Below are 21,043 nucleotides of genomic sequence, written 5' to 3'. Positions count from 1 at the left end.
CTAACGAGTATTTCAAAGATGTTAATTAATTAATTGAGTAATTAGTATCTTAACATCTATGTTAATCTTTGAAAAAACATCTATATTATAATCAATGTTGCTAAATGTATTTTAGATCTTTTTCACCGTGTCGAATAAGTGGAATTTCTATCAAGTTTATTGATAATTAATGTTTACAATTACAATTTATTGATGACATTTAATAGAGTATAACACTTAAAGTTTACTTTAACTAACATAATGTTTGAAATATATTTTATATTTATGATGAATAATTTAATTTATGATATAATACTGTTTTTAACTGTTAGTGTTTTTAAAATTGATTGGAAATTAATTTATAGATAAACTAAAAGCATGTGCATTGAAAAAGGATAAAGTAGAAAGTTATGAAGATGTGTAGAGAAAAGGTAAAAAAATTATAGTTTAAAATAATCGACGGAGATTTTCTTAGTTAATTACGAAAATAACGTCAATAATGTTCATTTTAATGGAAAAATAGAAACATTTATTTGAGGGAGTAAAGATGATATATTTTTTTCTCTTCAAAATATGATTAATACATAATAAACAATATACTTTAGAAAAATTAAACTAGAGATCGTTTAAAAACTGTGATACAAGTTTTTTGTTTTTTTTTGTTTTTGTTTTCATAACAATAATAAACATTCTAAATATTATTATATATATTAAAATGTATTATACATGACTCTATATGATTATCGAGTGTATATTACGATCGATATATTTCGGTAACCTAAAACGAAAAATTAATCAATAACAATTAAAAAATAATCAATTGATTTTAATATGTTTATATTATTAAATTAAAATAATATTAACTTAAAAATTGTAATAAACTTACACATGAATATTGTTCTAGTCTAGTTCTATAAATAGACTTCTATAAATAGGTAAATATTATTTGGTAAGACAACATTTATTAGCTCAATGATTACAAATACCTTCACATTATAATCGAAATTCTTGAAATTATCGAGATTCGATAAATAATTTACGCACAAGTATAAACTTACTAAATAGATTAAAAAAAAACAGCTTCTAAATACTAATAATTTTATTAGAAAAACAAAAACATATTTTAAATCTTTAATGCAATGGTGTATATCTATACTAATCAATAACTACAAATAGTATTAGATCATTGCAATATTTTAATATTCTATTTTTTAAAGATTTTAATTTTAATCTAAATGATAACTAATTACATATTAGATGAAATTTATTTATTTTCAGATACAATACAGAATATATATATATATATATATATATATATATATATATACACACACGAAGTGTTTTATTGAAATTAAAATACTACTTTATATTAAGTGTTTTTTCAAAATTTTCAACTCATGTTTCTTTATCATTTCAAATATTAAGGTAAGGGAGATGCATGTATCACATTTATTTATTTGTTAACTTTACAATTGTTTCTGCTTTTTTATAGGTCTCTAATATCATTTTATTTATTTGTTCGTTAATTTTATAATTACTTTTGCTTAATAAGGTATTTTAAAACTTATTTTATCTATTTTGTTAATTTTATAACTATCATTTATCAATGAGTTCTGTAATGTCATCTTATTTATTTAATTGGTTACTTTATAATTATATTTATCCATACTCATAATCTCATTAAATTTTATTTAAAATTTGTCTTTGTTTGTTAAAGGATTTCCAACTCATTTTATTGTTATTTAATATATATATATATATTAGTTATTTTTAATTTCAATATTCATTATTTTTCTCTGATTGACAAATAGACATTTTCTTCTTCTTACATATTTTCTTGATTTTTATATCTTTATATAAAAAATATTATTATTAAATAGAAATTGCTCCTAATAACTATTTCTCGAGATTAAACAATTTTCTCTCATATGTTAACATGGTCAAATTCACTTATAATCAACGTAAAACTAATTCAAAAGTTTTAACATACAAAAATTGAATTAGAATATATTGATAAAAAATGTAAAAATGATAAGCATATATATATATATATTTTATTTTATTTTTTATTATTAAAATAATATAATAACATTGAAAGGACAAGGATATCACTTCTAATCTAACACTCTCTGAAAGTTTGCTACAATATTTTTTACACATCTTATATTGTTATGATCATTATTCTTCCAAAGAATACTCATATTAACTCATTGTATATTATATCGCTTTACTATTCCTTTTCTTATTTTTTTAATATGTAATTGAATTACAGTCTTACCTTAAAATATATATGTACATATATATATTTAGATGGTGGAAAAGATGTTAAAGAAATATTTAGATGATGTTTGTTAAAAAATAATTTATATATTAATTGATAGATCATGAATTAGTTGATAGTTGGTAAATTGGTATTTAACTAGTAAATGAAGTCCTAGTTGACAAATTTTTAATTTATTATTTTTTACATAATAAGTTAACTCATTAATTAAAAGTGTTTGATAGAATGAGCTAATAAGTTAGTTAGTAAATATGATATATAAGTTTTATTGTATAAACAAATTATAATAAAAAACTACTATTATATAATTATAATTTCATATTTTTAAAACAATTAATTTTAATTAAAATTTGTAGTGCTTCTATGTTTTTAAATACATTTTTTTAGAAATGATTTGTTTAAACTAATTAAGTTAACGAATATTAATCAAAATAATAGTTATTTCTTTGAGAATAAAATACTTTATAATTTGAACTACATAAAAAAAATAAAAAAGTAACACAAGTGTAACATCCTAATTTTATTCATATTTGCTAATATATATGTATGCAATATCTAATTAACAGATAAACATATATTGTTTTCTCATATTTGTATCTCAAAACAAAAGATATCCCTCTTCATAGGGATTTAATATATACATCAAAAAGTTTTAAAAAAACAAAAACAAAGTCAAACATTCAATTTACATCTATCTAATCCTTCTGTTGCTCACTTAGGAGTTCTATTCCCTGCAATCTCATATCCAAACAACAGGGTAAGCTAGCCATATAAAACAAAATTCTATAAAATTTCACTTTGAAATTAATAAAACATAAATCATAAGTCTCATACAAATTCTCAAATCATCAAGTGTCATACAAATTCTCAAATCATCAAGTGTCATACAAATTCTCAAATCATAAGTGTCATTCAAATTCTCAAATCATCAAGTGTCATTCAAATTCTCAAATCATCAAGTGTCATTCAAATTCTCAAATCATCAAGTGTCTACTAAAATTCAATATTCATTTTTCACATGTCAGACTTCCACTGACTCATGTCACATAGACACTTGACTCTACTTCCGGAAGACTCGTGTATTGAAACTAGAATCCTGAGACCTACACCTGTCATACTACTCGTTGTGAATCCACACAACCATGCGCATAAACATCTCAATATCTCGTATGACAGGGTAAATTCATATGACATGAAAGACCAGATTATATTTCAAACCCCAGACAAAGTCATATGAACCTCCATCGACTCTCACCGACTCAATAACTTCGTCTATGTGATTCCATTATATCAGTAGAGTCAGGATGTCTCATTACGGGCCTGACAGATCAATACACTCTAACAACAATCTCAACACGGTATTTCCTTTCCTGAAAATACTATGTCTTGATCACACTTTCAAATCATTGCACACTTCATTTAACACGTCAATACATCATTCAATCATAATATATAATTTAAACTTTCTAACAATCCAAATATATCCAAAAAGTTATTTAACAATAGTAATCTAAAATAAACTATGCTAAAATAATAAAAATAACAATATTCATATATGTATACAAAATTTTGGTTTGAACGAAAATATTTTAGGTTGATCGAAATCACACCAAAGAGCACCCAGGAATTTTGGTTTGAACGAAAATATTTTAGGTTGATCGAAATCACACCAGAGAGCACCCAAAAATTTTGGTTTGAACGAAAATATTTTAGGTTGGTCGAAATCACACTAGAGAGTACCCAGAAATTTTGGTTTGAACGAAAATATTTTAGGTTGATCGAAAATCACACCAGAGAGCACCCAGAAATTTTGGTTTGAACGAAAATATTTTAGGTTGATCGAAATCACACAAGAGAGTACCCATAAATTTTGGTTTGAAAAAAATATTTTAGGTTGATTGAAATCACACCTGAGAGCACCCAAAATAACAAAGTCCCTGCTATAGCTAAAATTACTCTAATCAACATCAAACAACCAATATTCAACAACATTATAATTGCATAACAACAACCATATATCAAATTTCACCTTCAAATCTTATAGCTTAGTGTTTTATTGGAAATTAAGACTAGCTTCCTTTACCTGAAATTTAGAAGATATTCACTAAGAGCTCCAAAACCACTAAGAACCCAAAGATAACTTAACCTGTAACACAGAGTCATAATAAAAAATCTAACTATATCACTCGGACCCTGAGCTAACAGAGATTAACCCTTAAGCTAAAAGGGTCACATGCAAGCAAGGACAAAAACAACCTAACAAGTTCCAAATTTGACTCAAAGAGAAGAGCAAAAATGAACTTACTCTATCAGATATTCTGATCGGACAGTCTTGTAGTACTCACTACCAGGAGTCATTTAAAATATACCACTTCTACTCTAAATTAATTTTCTAGATCCTTACACAAGTAATATTAAAATAGTGTAATAATTAAAATAAATATTCAATATCTTAATTATTGAATTTGAAACGCTTATCCTAATAATGAAAGAAAAAATAAAATATCAAAAACTAAGATCTAGAAACATGTAATTTATAAATTGAAAGTGATTTCCTTTTTATGTTAATTGTATATAAACGATATCTTTTAATAAACATATATACTAATTATTAAAATAAAATATATATCAATTACTTCAATTATTTACTTCAATCATTAATGAAGTTTAAACAAAATAATAAAATCATTTCTTTATTTTATTAGTAAGATTTTTTTTATTTTTTATCATACTAAAAATAAAATATTTCAATATTTATTATATTGAATTTACTGTTCACTTTATTTAATTAATGACTTTGATTAATTAAAAAATATTTTCAGTGGATTGCTAAGCATTTGCCTTTTTTCATAAATTTTACACAAGTTTCTACTAATTTAATAAAATATTTGAAGTAGTTTGTTTGATCATTAATTAATTTCGTAAGTCTTTTTTTTTCATATGTAGCAGGAAAGTTATATGAAAGTTCGTTGATTCACCTGAAAATTACAGATTCGCATTTTTCAACCCCTACATTCAAGGTGAGTTAGTTTACTTTGACCTATTTTTTGACATTCATGATATAGGGTAAAGTAATTGAATATCATAATAATTTTGTTTTTCTTTTTTTCAAAAATAGTTGACTTTGGTTCCTAGCTTTTGTTTTTGAAAACAAATTTTTGAATTAATTTTTAGAAACAGGTTTTATTAAAAAAAAAAGAAAAATAAAACACATTTAAAGTTATTATTCAAAAACATTTTATGGTTATATTTGTAAAATTCTTAGAAAATGACTGTAAATCATACAAAATTAACTTTCAAATTTTAATGGAGATTGAGGTTTTGACATGGCGTTTAAAAATATTTATTTAACACAAAATTACCGGTAAAATATAATGAAAAAAAATTGAATGTTGGCATCGATGATAGGCTGTGATAGGCTGCATTAGGAAATGCATGTTTCTTTGTGTTTTTTTTTCACATGTGTTTGGTTTAGTCTTATATTTTTGTTTTTTTATGTGATAGTAGGTTGTATTTAACCTAAAAAGTGAATTATAAGTTTAATTAAACTTTATAAAATCAATTTATAAGATGAGGTTTGCACCCACTTATATACAATAAAATATTTTCATCTCTAATCGATGTGTGATCTCCAACATAATAAATGCATCAATTTTATTTTACCTCTATTATAGAAAATTAGATGATTGGAAACTTCCTTCAATATTACTCACAAATTACTCACAAATTAGAGAATTGAGATTATTGTTGGATGCTTAAGATATTACTATTGTTATTTTAGTTTTCACCTTTTTTTGCATTTTATAATAAGAAAAAATTATGTTTTTCTTTACAATTTTAATTATAGAATTGAATTGGTTTATACTTTTAAGTTAAAGTAATTATACGTACTCTTTCTTCAAGTTATTGTTTTTCTTTCCTGAAATTCTAAATGTCGTGTAATTGAAGATATTTGTTATAAATATTTGTAGATATTTTTGAAAATTTGTTATATAATATTTTTATTTTTTATTATTTGTTTTAAAATATATTGTCAAATATGTAAAGGATTTGACACAATATTGTACATTTGAAAGAGGTAAAAGATATTAGTTTTATAACAAAAGTTGAGCCATGAATGTGAATAATGAATGTGAATATAGTAAGTACGATTTCTACATACATTCCGATCTTCTTGGAGCGAGATTCTTTTCCATAAGTCTCGATTTCTCTTGAAATTGGATCTCTGCAAGCAAGACTTTGACTTTTGAATCTCCTATGCTAGAACAGTATTTCGTGTCCCACTTAAACGGGAAAAGGAGCAACGAATGTTGTTTTCTTCTCTCTCTCTATAAAATGGGTTTCTTACACCTTTTCAATATCGTCTCTTTCACGATTTCCTCGATTCACTTCTTTATTATTTTTGTTTACTTTCTAATATTTTCAGTGTTTTGGGTTCTTATTCTAAAAGAGTTTATTCGCTAGTTTTGTCGATATTATTCAAGAAATTATTGTATCCTTAAGAGCTTGCATAGTACACCACATATAAGTACTTACGGATAGTGATTATCCACGCTTCAAAACATTAATTTTGTTTGTGTTTTGAGTTTTTATTTACTACACACAATACTAAAATAAGTTATCTTAGTTAGCCATTTTAGAAACCAATACTTGAAGTCCAAAATTCTTAAACTTTATTATATATTTACCAATTTTTTTCTTATACTATTTTGTAAATATTACCTCTTCATATCGTGATTCATTATCAAATCAACTAATTAAAACTTAAATTGTTTTTAATAACTACCACACAATGCTCAATTATGCGAGTAATTATGAAATAAAATATATAATTTGTAAAAACGCTAATTGTCTACATTGTCAAACTCATATGTTTGGTAAATAAATGAAAATGGTTGTCTAAATGTTGACAAATAAATGTTGCATATTCTACTAGTTTAAGGCAATCTAAAAAGTAGATGTGGTTATAAGAGAAAACTTATTGCCTTTGAGCTATACTCATGACAAAATACTCCAAAATCATGAAAGTGTGGTCAAATTATTAACTAAAGTTAGGTCCTAGTTTTTTTTTTAACTTTACAATACTATATTATGTATCATTCACCTCTCATATTAAAAATTCTTTTTTTTTTTTTTAAAAAAGCATTTTCTTTTGACAATTTCAATAATAAATATAGTAAAAGAAAAGGTGATTGAAGTAGGTTGGATTTTTTTTTCTTCCAACTAGTTTTTCCTCATTATCAACTAATTGTTACCATATCAAATTCTACTTAAAAAAAATAATTGAAATTATTGTATAGAAAAATAAAAATGAATATATGAACATGTCTTCAAATAAACAATTAACAAAAAAAAAAATTAATACAACATAAAAAGAAAAGTATAGAAGAGGAAAGTTATGTGAACTATGCACAACTTCAATGTAAAAATAACTGAGGTTGGATAGATTCTGCAAGACTTCAATGTAATATACAAATAACCATTATCACCTAACTAAAATCATTAAATTTAAACACTTGAATTCTTCTATATGTTGATAAAAACAATTTTATTAGAAACTTAAACAAAATCATCATAATTGAGATAAAATAATAAATAAAATAACGTGATCGAACACGACTTATTCATGTATATAATTTTTTTTAATCTATTTTAGTAATATTAAAAAAAATGCACTAATTTAGTAAAAAAATATGAGAACAATGATATTTATACCGAGTAAAGATTTATATACGTTAACCAGGCTAATTTGAGTGGGGATTTTAAAATCTCTTTAATTCAAACTTCAATAGTAACGAGTCAGTATCATCCGACCCGACCCGAGTGGACACGTCCTTGTTTTACCGGTACGTTGTCTGTCGTAACCCGAGATAGGCAGATGAAGCCGTTGCATTTGCGACCCATCAAGGTCTCTCTCCCGGCCATGACCACCAAGAAGAGAAAAAGATCCCCAAAACAGGTCCCAGTCCCTCCCTCAACGCCCCCAACTCCCCAAACCCAGGCCCGCCACTCCCTCAACACCGCTAAAGCCCGGGCCTGGGCCCCTCTCAACTTGACCCAGGCCGAACTCTCTCTGCCACTCACCTTCCCCACGGGCCAAACCTTCCGCTGGAAAAACACCGCCCCTCTACAATACACCGGCCTCGTTGGGCCCCACCTCATAACCCTCAAACACCTCCAAAATGGCGACGTTTCCTACTGCCTCCACTCCCACTCTAACCCCGAAAAAGCCAAAACCGCCTTGCTAGATTTCCTTAACGCCGCCGTTTCTCTCGCCGACTTATGGAAGGCGTTTTCCGCTTCCGATGCGAGGTTCGCGGCGCTAGCGCTCCATTTGAGCGGTGCGAGGGTGCTCCGGCAAGACCCTTTCGAGTGTTTGATTCAGTTTCTATGCTCTTCCAATAACAACATTGCACGAATCACGAAGATGGTTGACCACGTTTCGTCTCTGGGAATACACGCGGGAGACGTTGGAGGATTTCAGTTCCACGTTTTCCCTTCCCTGGAACAACTTTCCTCCGTCTCAGAGCAACAACTCAGAGACGCGGGTTTCGGTTACAGGTTCATCAGTTACTAACCCTAACTACTCTTATGCATGCATTCAATTGCAAATGTGTTTGTGACTGTGATTTATCTGTTGCTAGGGCTAAATATATAATTGGTACGGTTAATGCTTTGCGATCAAAACCTGGTGGAGGGGAAGAGTGGCTTCGTTCTCTTCGTAAGTTGGATCTTCCAGATGTTATATCCGCACTTTCTACGTTACCTGGTGTGGGTCCTAAAGTGGCTGCTTGCATTGCTCTCTTCTCGCTTGATCAGCACCATGCCGTTCCTGTTGACACTCACGTCTGGCGGGTAAGCTTACACTAAGATGTTATTTATGGTTACTGTTTGACTATTGCATCTTTTGTAGAATGTTGTGATTCATAGAGTTTAGCATCGAGTGTTTATTTGGATGTTTCTCTTTTACACTTGGGTAAGATTGCCACCAAGTATCTCTTACCTGAGCTTGCAGGTTCCCAGTTGACACCAAAGCTCTGTATTCGTGTTGCAGAGGCATTTGTTACCAAGTATGGTAAATATGCTGGGTGGGCGCAGACTCTATTGTTCATAGCTGAATTACCTTCACAGAAGGCCATCATACCTTCACATTTGTGGACTATCAGACAACGAAATCCTGCAAAGATAGAAGATGGCCAAGAAATTGGTAAGATAAACAAGTTTAATCTTTTGTTCTTCACCTTTTAAATTTGCACATTATACGTTCAACTTTCTGGCAAATATTTACTACCTTTTGTTTTTTCAACTAGAGTGAGATCTACAAATGGTGTGATTCTCAGGACATAAATGTACGAGACTTAGTGTGACATGCTGCTGTCAAGAATTCATTAGGTAGAATATGGGGATACCATACTGGTTATTCTATTATACATACTGTTGACTGCTCTTTCGTCTGGCTATAATTTTTGTTCTTTGCATTTTATTAGATTTTATTGATCTGTTGTAAACCGGTAGCTCACGTCTTTCTTCTTCACTAGAATAGAACAAACACCAAAGATTTATCTTTCCCCTTGTTATTGGACTTGGAATTTTACTTTCCCTGTAAATAATTACTATAATTGATTATTTACTTTTTACCTCCCTTTCACTCATTTGATTCTTGTATTTGTAATGAAACACATCTGTTTGCACATGTTCTTTTGTTTAATGAATGTTGATGTGTACATAAGCATTTCCTCTAGGGACATGGTTATATAGAATTTAGTTTCTAACGCATTCCTTGATGTTTTTACTCTTTGCATGCACGGTATTAAATTGCATCAAACTGTTTCTTATTTTGTTATTCTTCAAGAGCTACGGTAGTAAGTAGGTACTTTGAAAAGGGTGATATTCACACAGACATCCGTATTTAAACTTATGTGGTTTTCTTAGTTCTTCTTGCAAGTTTCTTTATATGTATACTATAACTTTGTGTTACTTCTTTCCTTTGACTCATAATTTGCGCTCCTTTCAGTTGTAGTGTTGAGAATGGTGCTTCCTCTGTCATAATTGAAATCCTGGATAAATAAACTTTCTCTGTCACTGTGCACACTTCTATTTGATTATATTTCCCTGATGATGTAATACTACATATACTATAGGAGTCTTGTGTAACCCCAACAACTTAGATTGGTATTGAAAGATAATATGATTTGTTGAGTTCTTGATTGCTGCATGCTTTTGGGGTATGTTATGCCTGAATAAATATGTTTAGTTGACATGCACGTTGTAGACTAATTAAATTGTTAGGTACGTAGGCAGTGTAGATTTAAATTTGAAAGCACAAAGGAGATAGATAGTCATTCAAACCCATGAAACTTATAAAAGTCTGTTTTTTTGTTTGTTTGAAAAAAGCTTTATAACATAAGCAAATGATAATTTTAGAACGCCTAAAAGTTATGTAAAACCTCAAGTTCTATTTGATTGTTCTTGTTTATATTGTGTAATTTGTATTAGCAGTTTAATGATGGCAAGTATCATCTCCGTAGAGAATGATTTTTTGCTGACAAGGACAATCAATGAACATATTAAAAAGTCCTAGCAATTAATGACAATTTGTTTCTCTAAACCCCCCCTTTCTTATATTTTGGAGATGTCTATGCATATGGGGGGGGAGAAAGAGAGATACAGGGCCATGCTAACGTATATATTTCCTTTTTCTGTACACCTGGGCTCTCTGCATCCATGTAAGAAGATAGATCATTCCTGTTTACACATAATGTGTATCTTCTACTGTGATGTGATGTAAACTAAGTCTAGAGTGATTGCAAGTGGGTTCCCAGTTTCTTCTTCTAGTAGAACTAGTAGGTTCCCAGTAGATTTAAGGAGGGATCGGGGTATGTGATACCTGAATAAAAATGTTAAATTGTAAGTGAGTAAATGCTTGACATGCTGGTAGGAGACTAATTATATCATTAGGTATATAAGCAGTGTAAAATCAGAATTTCGAAGTGTGAATAAATAGAATATTAATTTTCCAAACACAGGGCACTTATAGATATATGTTGCATTTGTTTGAAAATTTATATACTCTAAATGACCATTAGGGTTACCCATTTTGAAAGTGGCTACACAATTGAAGTTATAATATTTTATTTATGTATAATGGTTGTCCATTATATAAAAAGTGTGCAGTTTATTTATTTATTTGAAGAAGTTATTGTTTTGGAAAACTGTCTTAATTGTGGTCACTAGGAGCCCGCCTTAGTTGCTGTCTCTTTTGAAGGTTACCTTAATTTCAATCTCTAGTGATGGTTTACTTTCTCCTCTATCAATGATAGAATAAAGCTTGGACCATCCTCAATTTTTACATGTCGGTTTGTGGGATTGAATTAGGTTACAAAATCAATTTCCATGGTTTATAAAAATGTTCTGCATATTTTTACTCTTGTTAAAAAATAATTACATAACTATGTATTATAATCATCGGGGGAGGGACTTCCTTAAAATCAGCGCCCGACGTGTTTTGTGACATTATTTAGGGAAATAAGAATGTTTAAAAAAATTATGGCATAGGATTATACCATTTTTGCGAAGCTGTTCCCTTTGGTGTGTGGAAAGATACCCAATATCGACCTATACCTTGGCCATTAACCCAAGCATAACCCTTTCCCATGGAACCAAGGTTAAGCGCTAGTGGATCGTTGCCCTCTGGTGCATCAAATGTGGTCTGTCAATAATCATGGAAATAAAATATTGGTAAACTGTTAAAACAATATTGTAGATAAATGGTAAGCAGTTGTGATGTAAATGGAGAGCAGTTTTCAATCCGTAAATAAGGGCTTTTAACATGTTTAGTTGGCCTGTACTCAATATCCATTCTTGGTTGAGGAAAAAAAAGAAATGACAAATTTAGAATGATCATTGATTATTGTTTATTGATGATATACCTTATACCATGTGAGTGGCTTCGTTGAGCTTTGAAAGCTTTCCCAGTGAACTTTACTTGATCCACTACCTGTGTAGATTTGCAATTTTTCTCCCAACAGCCCAACCTTAATGCAACAAATGCAAGATCAGCACGCAATGTGCAATATTTAGTTTAATGATTAGCAATCAAAGCGGAGGGTTCAAGCACACCTATTTCTTATAATTTGAAATTTTAAGAAGCTGATAATGAGTATATGCGATAGAACAGAAATCTGTTTAGTAAATGATATAGGCAAAACGATTTATACTATTCAACTACTTTGTGAATAGTATGTCAAGATAATTTACAACTGATGAAGCATGAAGACAATTGAAGTTTCATTGATTAGAGACTCTAAGTGGGTGTCTCACTGTTTAGATATAATCACCTGATATCCCCATGCTTGATTAGTGAAATCTCGGCCTTGAACTTTCACTCCACTTAAACCGGCAACTTTGTGCTCTAGATATGCTCCTGAGTTCTTCAAGTAGAAATAAACATATATTTCATGTAATCAATAATCTTTCTCTGGCTACCATATTGTCAAATAGTTATTTGTATGATTTTAAGCAAACTGTGTCTGTATCTGCAAGCGCATGCCTGCCAGATATTTGTTCAATAGTAAAGGATGCTTCACTATGAGTTCTTAGTCTACCGTGATCTTAAATCTTGGTAGAAGAAAAGAAACATGTGAGATGAAATAGCACCGGATGGCGGGTACGTCATCTTTGGAATTTACAAATACTGCGAAGATTAGTTTTTTAATTTATTCTTCATTTAATTGATCCTGAATATAAAAAGAAGTCTTAACAATTAAGACAATTACCGGCAATCCAACTGTTGCACTGAGGAAAGAAATATTGTTCACCCCTTGTATAAGATTGAGTTTATTTTCCATGACAAAAGATGCATTTTTGTGACTTCCGTGAGCAGAACCTAGAGTTAGAAGCATGTAGAGACCCCAATGTTAGCAACTCAAATTGTAGAATGAAAGATAAAGTAAGTGATGTACAACGTATTCAAGATAAAAGAAAAATGTGCGTTATAACCTAAAGTAATATTTATGCAATAACCAAGTCTGTAGCCAAACGGATCAGTTAGTTCTATCGCGAACAAAGATGCTTTCCTTCTATCTAAAAAAATGGGATCGTCAGGTTGAGGTTTACCTACTAAATTTCCATTGATGAAGGTATGCAAAACATGTCCTTGGCTGTGTGCTGTTAGAATGGATTGAGCATTAGGAGAATTGTCATTAAACCTGCACGAGATGTCAACAAGAGGCTTAGTGGAATATATATGGACGTTGTATAGCATACATCTCTGTATGTAGCTGGCATCAAAAAAAAAATAAAAAAAAATGTAGCTGGCATCAAGTTCGTATGTTGCTATTTTACCTGAATGTGTACCACATATAGTCAGATGTATCTTTTGCTGTGCTGATTTGATCCAATAGTGCATTTGCTCTTAATGAAGTATCGTCAAAGCTTGGGATGGCTTCTTTGTACACTTTCCATTTTTCAGCTGAATTGAACTGTAAATGGGGTTTCATTGATCTGTCATTTTGTGTGCGTACCTATAAGGACAGAAAATATGAATTGCCTTTTACTAGCATCAAGATGTTTGTCTTTAATTTAATATAAAGATTACGTAGTAAACAAAGCACAAGGAAACTATCCAGCACATGTCTTGTCTTTTAAATAAATGACACTATATATTGAGCGTTTGATTTTTACCTTGGCAGTGTTAAAGGCTACATTCTTGCAGTCTGGTAGAATACTGATTGATTTGGGGGGTAATTGGTATGGAGTGTTTTGAAATTGAATTGTGACACTTCGATCTGCATTGTTTTCCAGGAAGGCAGCACATTCCGTTGAGCTACTTTTGAAAACATAAGCCTGAAGAATGATGGAAAATGATTGATTTTGTTTGAAAGATCCGTCTTTTGGAGAGTACTTTATAAATTGTGACTCAAATACTAGAATTGTTATTCACCTCATGCTCGGTTCCCTTTTTTAATTCTGGTTAAGAAGGTAACAATTTAGTAAATTAACCCAATCGTTTTGTTTAGTTTTCTTACGTTCTGTCGTGAGCCCAAGCTGAAGCTAGTTTGAGTACCATAAAGTAGAGATTTTGAACTTGACTTGATTGCTGCATGCAGCTCCTTAAGATGGCCCCATTTTGGTTGCCTAACCAAACCTGCTTAACTTAGGGTAGTCAATCACGCAGTGATTCAATATCTATAATTTTACCTAAATGGAGAAAGGAAAGAAACATACCATATTCATCCAGTGGAGCTTCGTCATAATAGGCTGTCATTACGAAAGCAGAGGCTATCTTGTCGAAATTGGTTCCTCCATGGTACTGCATCAAATCCAAATAATCCATCACGCGACTTAAAAGACAAAATAATGGCATGCCTGCTTACATGCTGGGGATAAAGAAAAGAGAAACCGTTACAACAAGGTGCTAGCAGTAATGATACCATGTAGTAATTGACATAGCTTCCTCTCTTTGCAATGAACAGAGCAACATTATATGCAATGTCTTCAGCCGATCTTACATACGGTACTCCACCAAAGACTTGGTAACTTTAAATTTTAGTGTGGAATGATTGGAGTTAGACTTCTCAAACGCTTTCAAAGTAGTACTTTCTAAGAAAAAACAGTTTGTAAACTGTGATGCAGAAATTCACAAGAACTTACAAGCTTGTCCAGTTCTCTGTCCAGAGTGAAGGCTTGTTAGGTGAGTTAGGCCCCTTAAAAGTTGTCCCACACTGCATGCCATTGCATGTGTTGATCTGTAGATTACTTGACTTCATTAATCGATGTTATAAAACCATAATATAACTAATTACGTGTTGTGAATCGAAGGCTGGACTTGATAAGAAGTAATAAGAGTTAGTAATTAGTAATACATTTCTTGAGTGCATTTTGATTGACAGTTCTCGCTTTTTTTTTCCGATTCAACAATCCATTTTTGAGCAAACATTCACATCCCTCTGCAGTATTATTAGATAATGATCCAATGATAGGTATAATCGTTGTCCTTTTCTCTGACCTAAGTAATATTTATTACTCATGAGCTTGTATGAAGTGTTTAGTTCCAAATTCTTCAATTCTTGTTTAATTGAACACTGAATTTAAGAATCCACGGAAGGTAAAATAAGTAGTAGACACTAACCACGGGATCAGGAGCATTATCTTGCTTGCACATCACCCAAGGCACACCAGTTTGGAGCCCCACAGCCATTTGGGCAGCCCAACGAATATAAGATAGTCCTTTCTCGTGAAACGCCCCTTCAACGTTCCCATATTCGTTCTCAATCTACATTCACCATAAACCCTTTATAAATACAAAAAATAGAAATAAAACAAAAAGTCCGAGTGGTACATAATTGTCAAGTGTCGTCGCTTTGAAGTTTAAACAAACCTGTGATAGTATTATAGGTCCTCCTTGTGAAGCATAAAGATTGGCTGATTTCATAACGTTGACTATTTTGGCAGCGAACCTTTGCATGTGAAACTGCCATTAATGAACGGTCTGTTAATACCAGATTCGAGTGAAAAGTATAGTAAATAGTAAATTGTGTTAATGTCTAAGGAGACATGACCCAAATACTAAATAATATTTTGGATAAAGTAACAAAGAGACAGATGAAGTACTACGTCTGTGTAGTTCAAATTACAGTGATGATCACATTCAGAAACTAGAGTTGGATACCTTGAATTGCTCATTGTCAGATCTGAATACGATACCCGGAATATCATGTAACCATATTGGTAGACCCCTGCACCAACAAAACCGCCACTCAGTTTCTTCTACTACGGAATCATTATCATATTATTTCGTATCATCGAATTTCCCAAAGCAACTTCATTGAGAACAAAATATGTTTAATTCATACCATGATACAAACTCCTTTGTGCTGGAAATTTGTTAGCTTAATAGGGAACTTACCCATATGTGCATTCACTCTCAATGTATGGTCCAATTCGGAGGGTTACATATAAGCCTTGCGCTTGAATTTCCTTAATGAATCTCACTATATTATGCCTCCCTCTAAAGTTATACTACAAGCCAAGTAAAAGATCAAGAACATCATTCTTCTCGTGATTAATGAGCTTTGAGAAAAAAATAAACAGAAGAATAATATAGACGAGTTTGAGTTTGTTCACCTGGCCTTGTTGAGGTTCGTGAAGGTTCCAAAACACGTAAGTTTGTATGACATCTAATCCACCTTCCTTAGCTTTCGCAATTAAATTAGGCCACATCTGTTCAAATCACAAGACACAATTTAGAGATGCTTATTTTTTTCTTGTTCTTAGTTTCCCATTCCATTAGTCCAACACACAACTTTTCTATACCAACATTAATTTCTGCCCTCGTTTCATTGAAATTTGACTAGATTATTGTGTGATCTTCCGTCTGCATTAATATTAATATAGTATTTTTTTATTCAAACGTAGACAAATTTCTTCCGTTCATAAAAAAAGTTATAATGGAAGTCGTTTACGATGCCTACTAGATTTATAATTGATTTTTTGAATTCAATTCCCATTGTTTAATCCTTCAACGAATTTGTGTTAGCACTGTAGCTCGTTTTGATCCTTAACTCTTTTTGATAGTTTAATTCAACCTGCATTCAATTATTGCAAACCCCCCAAGAAAACCTAACCTACTAAAATTGACAACAAGGTTTACATCCCAACTATGAACATTATTTTTTCACGTGAAAATTAATGAACATGTTAGAACAATATCATGTGCTAATTATGTGATTTTATGAATACTTATTTTACCACATATAATAAAATGTAAAAATATAAAGAGATTCTACAGTGTTCTTCTTATTCTTATTTTTATTATTATAATAGTAATTTTGTTGCCATTAATATTGGACCCAATAAGAGAACTTGAAAATATACATAAAAGTTTGCTACAACAAATTAGGTGTCACGAATTAACATTCTCAAAAAATTGAAGCATGTATTTTTTTTAGATATATCTCTATATAATACGTTTTCCCACATTAGAGGTTTTTAAAGTTTAAAGCAACGAATAATTCACAAAATGATCCCTTATCATAAACTTAAATTCAACTTTTTTTTCTTCTCTGAAAAAAATAGACAATTAATAATGCCCGAACCCTGGATTATTTTTAAAGTTCCAACATTAAGCTACGAACCAATAATTTTAAAAACTTGAAATCTTAAATTGTTTATACAGAACACATTTTTTTTTTTTAAATTGCATATCTAACACTGTTCACTAGTAACTTGGTTTACCTATGTTTTGAACCTCCTATTATCTATTAAGCATAATCGCTATGTGAATTTTCTTTTGGACACAAGTATGTGAATTATTTAACATTAAAAAATGATATATCATTATCTCAACATATAGACACTGTATATCCAATATAATTAATCAAATCCCATCAGATAATTTTTGGAATATTTATTTCGTTAATTAGGTTTGAGAAAATACTGCACAAACACATCTTGATTTTCAGTTAACAATGATTTATGAAGTTGCTTTTAAACATCATATTTTACAAGTATATTTTCTACAAATTAATTACTCTACATTTCATGTTAGTCTTTAATCTCCCGAATAGAAAGTTTGTTAGTAGTGAATCCACTAAACAATTATTAAATGCAACCTAAGTAAAACATATGAAGCTAAGACACTCTTTTTAAATTACGTGTCTTGACACACATATCAAACACCAGCACTTGTAGGACGTGTGCAGTTTAAAAAATATTTATTGAATTTCTGATAATTGTAATACGAGTTTAACACGATTTTAAAAAAAATACATTAATTTTTTTAAAAACTCAAATTTATTTTATAAATTTTTATTATAATTATAAAAATAAAGAACCAATCTTTTAAACTAGTCCGGAAAAAAAAATTTTACTAAAAGAATTTGAATTAATACACATAAATATTTATTGTTAATTTATATAATTTATAATTATATAATATATAAATTTGTGTTCCATCATTGTTATACGTATTTTCATATCCGTATTTGTATTTCAATCTCTTATATTTTAATAATTATATGTATTTTCATATCCGTATTCATACGATATCAGTGGTGTAGTATGGTTGTTACATATATTACACCTACACCTAGATTTAGTGAGAAAAGAAAGTGAATCCAATGCTCTTTTGACTCCAATGAGATCCGATCAGTGATTAAAAAATAAATTAAGGAGATCCAGTCAAAGCTATATGGATGAAGAAAAATAGGAGTAAAAGATGGAAGTTCCCTTAAAAAATAGTATAATTCCCAACATGAAAATAGTCAGCTGTAAACAGTTTAAACAAAAAGGAAAGAGAGTGAGAACCATGAGTCAATGGTCTCCATGTGAACTCAAACCTTCATCACACTGCTACACATGCATCACAAACACTAGATGCCATTACAGTACAAAAAACAATTACGTTATTTAGTAAAGCACCAACACTTTATATATATAGTCCATATAATAGAATTAGAAGTCCCTGCAGATTGCTTTCTTTTATAATAACACCAAAGAGAAACAAACACCTTGTCTTATTGTCAGATTATTTATGCCAGTCTTATTTTTTTATATTTTCTTTGAAGAGTGATGTTTAAACTACGACCTTGTTGCTATATTATATATTTCTATCACTCATTTTATTTTCTTCCCACCACATTATATTATTTATTTATTTTCTGTATATTTGTGTAGGTTGTTGGAGGGGTCCAACAATATTTTTATTATTTTTTATTACGTTTCACATCAATGAAGAAGTGCAAAACAAGAATAGCGTGAACCAACCATAGCGTTGCAAGAATAAACCGTATCAACGCCAAGTTGCTGAGAGTATTCCAACGATAGAGCATTGTTCATATTTCTTACCTAACAAGTACTACAACGAAAACCAAACGGTTCACTTTTCACATTATCTCTCTGTCCTAAACCCATAAACATAATAAAAACACCACATGAACATTACAGTACAGAAAAAGAGAAAATCACAATAATCAAGCTATTAACTGTGCAAAAATTTAAGATCAAAAAGCGAGGTTGCGTACCTGAGGAGTGCTACGAGGATAATGAATTGAACCGGAGAAGAGGATTCTATGTTGTCCATCAACGATTAAGGATCTTCCGTCGTAGGTGACATTGCCACCACATACGCCACCAATAAACGCCGCTAAGATGAGAGCGAAGGGAGAAGACCATCTCCACCACCACCACACCTTCACCATTTCAGCTTCAGCTGTTGCTGTAACTTTGTTAGCTTTTGGCAATGAAGAGTGTGCGTTTATGCTTCTTTCTTTCACTCTCAGTGTATGTTGTTTGTGTGTGATAGCCATTTATTTATATTGACATCGTTACGTTAGTGGTTCATGTATAATATATGGAGTTAATATAAATATGAAATGGTATTATAAACAAATTTAAAAGGAATTAAATAATGTATACAATTAATTTACCCCACAGGCCCACATCGTATGGTTTAACGTAAAAGAAACCAATTTCGGAATTCTTTTTAATGCATTAATCGATTAATATCAAATTTTCTCGATTTTTTAAATAAAAGGACGTGGCATTACATGTGAGTATCTTCTTTTTTATGTACAACTTAAATATATTTTTAGAGTGAAATTCAATTTTTGGTGTTTTTCCGATTTACAGAAAGAACGGTGATTGATCATAATTCATTTATGAAAAAAATTATTAGTTGTAGCTTGATTGCTTCCAGAAAAAAGTTGTAAGTTATTGTGGTTAAATAACTATTTCGTTTTTTTAAAATATAATTTTTAACTAATACGTAAATTAGTTTTAGTTTATATTAATTTTCTTTTTATTTTCCTTTTTAATAAGAATTTCTGGAAAAATAATTTGAACATTGGATATCGATTGCGATGAGTGTAAGAGTATTTGATTCCCACAAGAATATCTTTTTTTGTTTCTCTGTTGTTGCGTTACGAAAATAACAACTTTATTTTCTTTGGCTTGCGTTAATGATCAAAATTTCTGCTCTGTTTTCTGAACTTTGAATCATAAATATTTGACAAAAACGAAAAAGGAGAAATATTCCATTATCATGGTTGCGTTTGATTTGTGAAAAATGGAAAAGCAGAGAATAAATAAAAGGAATTCTTCTTTAATTTTATATCTATTTTGATTGTGTTTTTAAAGTAATTTCATAAATCAATTTTTGAATAATTATTTATAGGAAAAATGATCATTAAAAAAATAAAAAATAAAGAAGATATATTAGTTTTAAACCTATTTATCAAACAAGTTCTTTCACATTTTAATTTTTTAAAATAAGAAACAAATAGTTATATTTAGTGAACCTATTGAACTTATAATTACTTTGAAAGTTATATCAATCTAATTAAAATTATTAAACTCTATTTTTTTTCCGTCTTTTTTCCTTTAATATTAACAAGATTTAAACAAAAAAATGTTTAATTATTCGATAATACTAGTTATTTTTCACTAACTAATATGTAAAAATTAATATATTTATTTTCCTTTTCTACTAGCTATTGTACTTTACTTTCCCTTCAAATTTTCTCTAGTAAAAAAACTTTGTTCAGTGTAAAAGGAGAAAAAAAATGGTATTTGAAAGTTATTAAGAAATGAAATGAATCAATACCTTATTTTATTGAATTTAATTGAAGAATTTTGTAAAGAAAAGAAGATCGATCTAAGGTTTTGAAGGTAATGAATAATTAAGGATGATAATATGTTGATAATTCTATATTAAATTATAATTAGAATGAAAAATATTTTTTTGTTAAAATAGATTAATTTTAAAAAATATTTTCCAAAAATTAA

The 21,043-nt window shown here is 29.8% G+C and overlaps 2 protein-coding genes across 7 annotated transcripts; one reads left to right on the top strand and one right to left on the bottom strand.

The window, feature by feature from the left end:
- Positions 1-7,971: 7,971 nt before the first annotated feature.
- On the top strand, positions 7,972-14,259 carry OGG1 (8-oxoguanine-DNA glycosylase 1). 6 transcript variants are annotated; one of them, XR_011082966.2, is made up of 5 exons: positions 7,972-8,821; positions 8,905-9,115; positions 9,315-9,467; positions 9,571-9,652; positions 14,063-14,259. XR_011082966.2 is itself a non-coding variant. In XM_068627649.2 (4 exons), the coding sequence occupies exons 1-4, from the start codon at positions 8,139-8,141 to the stop codon at positions 14,092-14,094; spliced, it is 1,152 nt and encodes a 383-aa protein (XP_068483750.1). In that variant the 5' UTR covers positions 7,972-8,138; the 3' UTR covers positions 14,095-14,259. The 6 variants fall into 6 exon arrangements, 2 of the variants coding, with proteins under 2 accessions (XP_068483750.1, XP_068483751.1); XR_011082963.2 differs by having other exon boundaries at positions 9,242-9,467; XR_011082964.2 differs by lacking the exon at positions 14,063-14,259 and adding an exon at positions 10,275-10,523 and having other exon boundaries at positions 9,242-9,467.
- LOC137822701 (beta-galactosidase 16) lies at positions 10,697-19,633 on the bottom strand. Its single transcript, XM_068627648.1, has 18 exons — positions 19,282-19,633; positions 16,385-16,480; positions 16,167-16,279; positions 15,930-15,996; positions 15,639-15,731; positions 15,390-15,533; positions 14,912-15,006; positions 14,692-14,797; positions 14,486-14,570; positions 14,287-14,405; positions 13,943-14,104; positions 13,604-13,782; positions 13,376-13,467; positions 13,036-13,145; positions 12,598-12,690; positions 12,190-12,294; positions 11,824-11,969; positions 10,697-11,147 (listed from the first exon to the last, which is right to left on the bottom strand). Exons 1-18 carry the CDS (start codon positions 19,564-19,566, stop codon positions 11,030-11,032), a joined length of 2,208 nt encoding a protein of 735 aa, XP_068483749.1. The 5' UTR covers positions 19,567-19,633; the 3' UTR covers positions 10,697-11,029.
- Between the last annotated feature and the right edge of the window lie 1,410 nt (positions 19,634-21,043).

Source organism: Phaseolus vulgaris, chromosome 9 (assembly GCF_051622355.1).
Source record: "Phaseolus vulgaris cultivar YP4 chromosome 9, ASM5162235v1, whole genome shotgun sequence".
In the NCBI taxonomy this organism is placed as follows: domain Eukaryota; kingdom Viridiplantae; phylum Streptophyta; class Magnoliopsida; order Fabales; family Fabaceae; genus Phaseolus; species Phaseolus vulgaris.
The sequence above is the reverse complement of the archived record's forward strand: the minus strand, read 5'-3'. Positions and strand labels throughout refer to the sequence as shown.

Bases quoted from the DNA above. Each gene is read 5' to 3' on its own strand.
- OGG1 (XM_068627649.2), top strand. From the start codon at position 8,139: ATGAAGCCGTTGCATTTGCGACCCATCAAGGTCTCTCTCCCGGCCATG. The intron at 9,116-9,241 runs GTAAGCTTACAC...CACTTGGGTAAG, and splicing joins TTGACACTCACGTCTGGCGG to ATTGCCACCAAGTATCTCTT. The intron at 9,468-14,062 runs GTAAGATAAACA...ATTGTTTTCCAG, and splicing joins AGAAGATGGCCAAGAAATTG to GAAGGCAGCACATTCCGTTG.
- LOC137822701 (XM_068627648.1), bottom strand. From the start codon at position 19,566: ATGGCTATCACACACAAACAACATACACTGAGAGTGAAAGAAAGAAGC. The intron at 15,997-16,166 runs GTAAGTTCCCTA...TTGTTGGTGCAG, and splicing joins GAGAGTGAATGCACATATGG to GGGTCTACCAATATGGTTAC. The intron at 12,295-12,597 runs GTGATTATATCT...TGTTGCATTAAG, and splicing joins ATCAAGCATGGGGATATCAG to GTTGGGCTGTTGGGAGAAAA.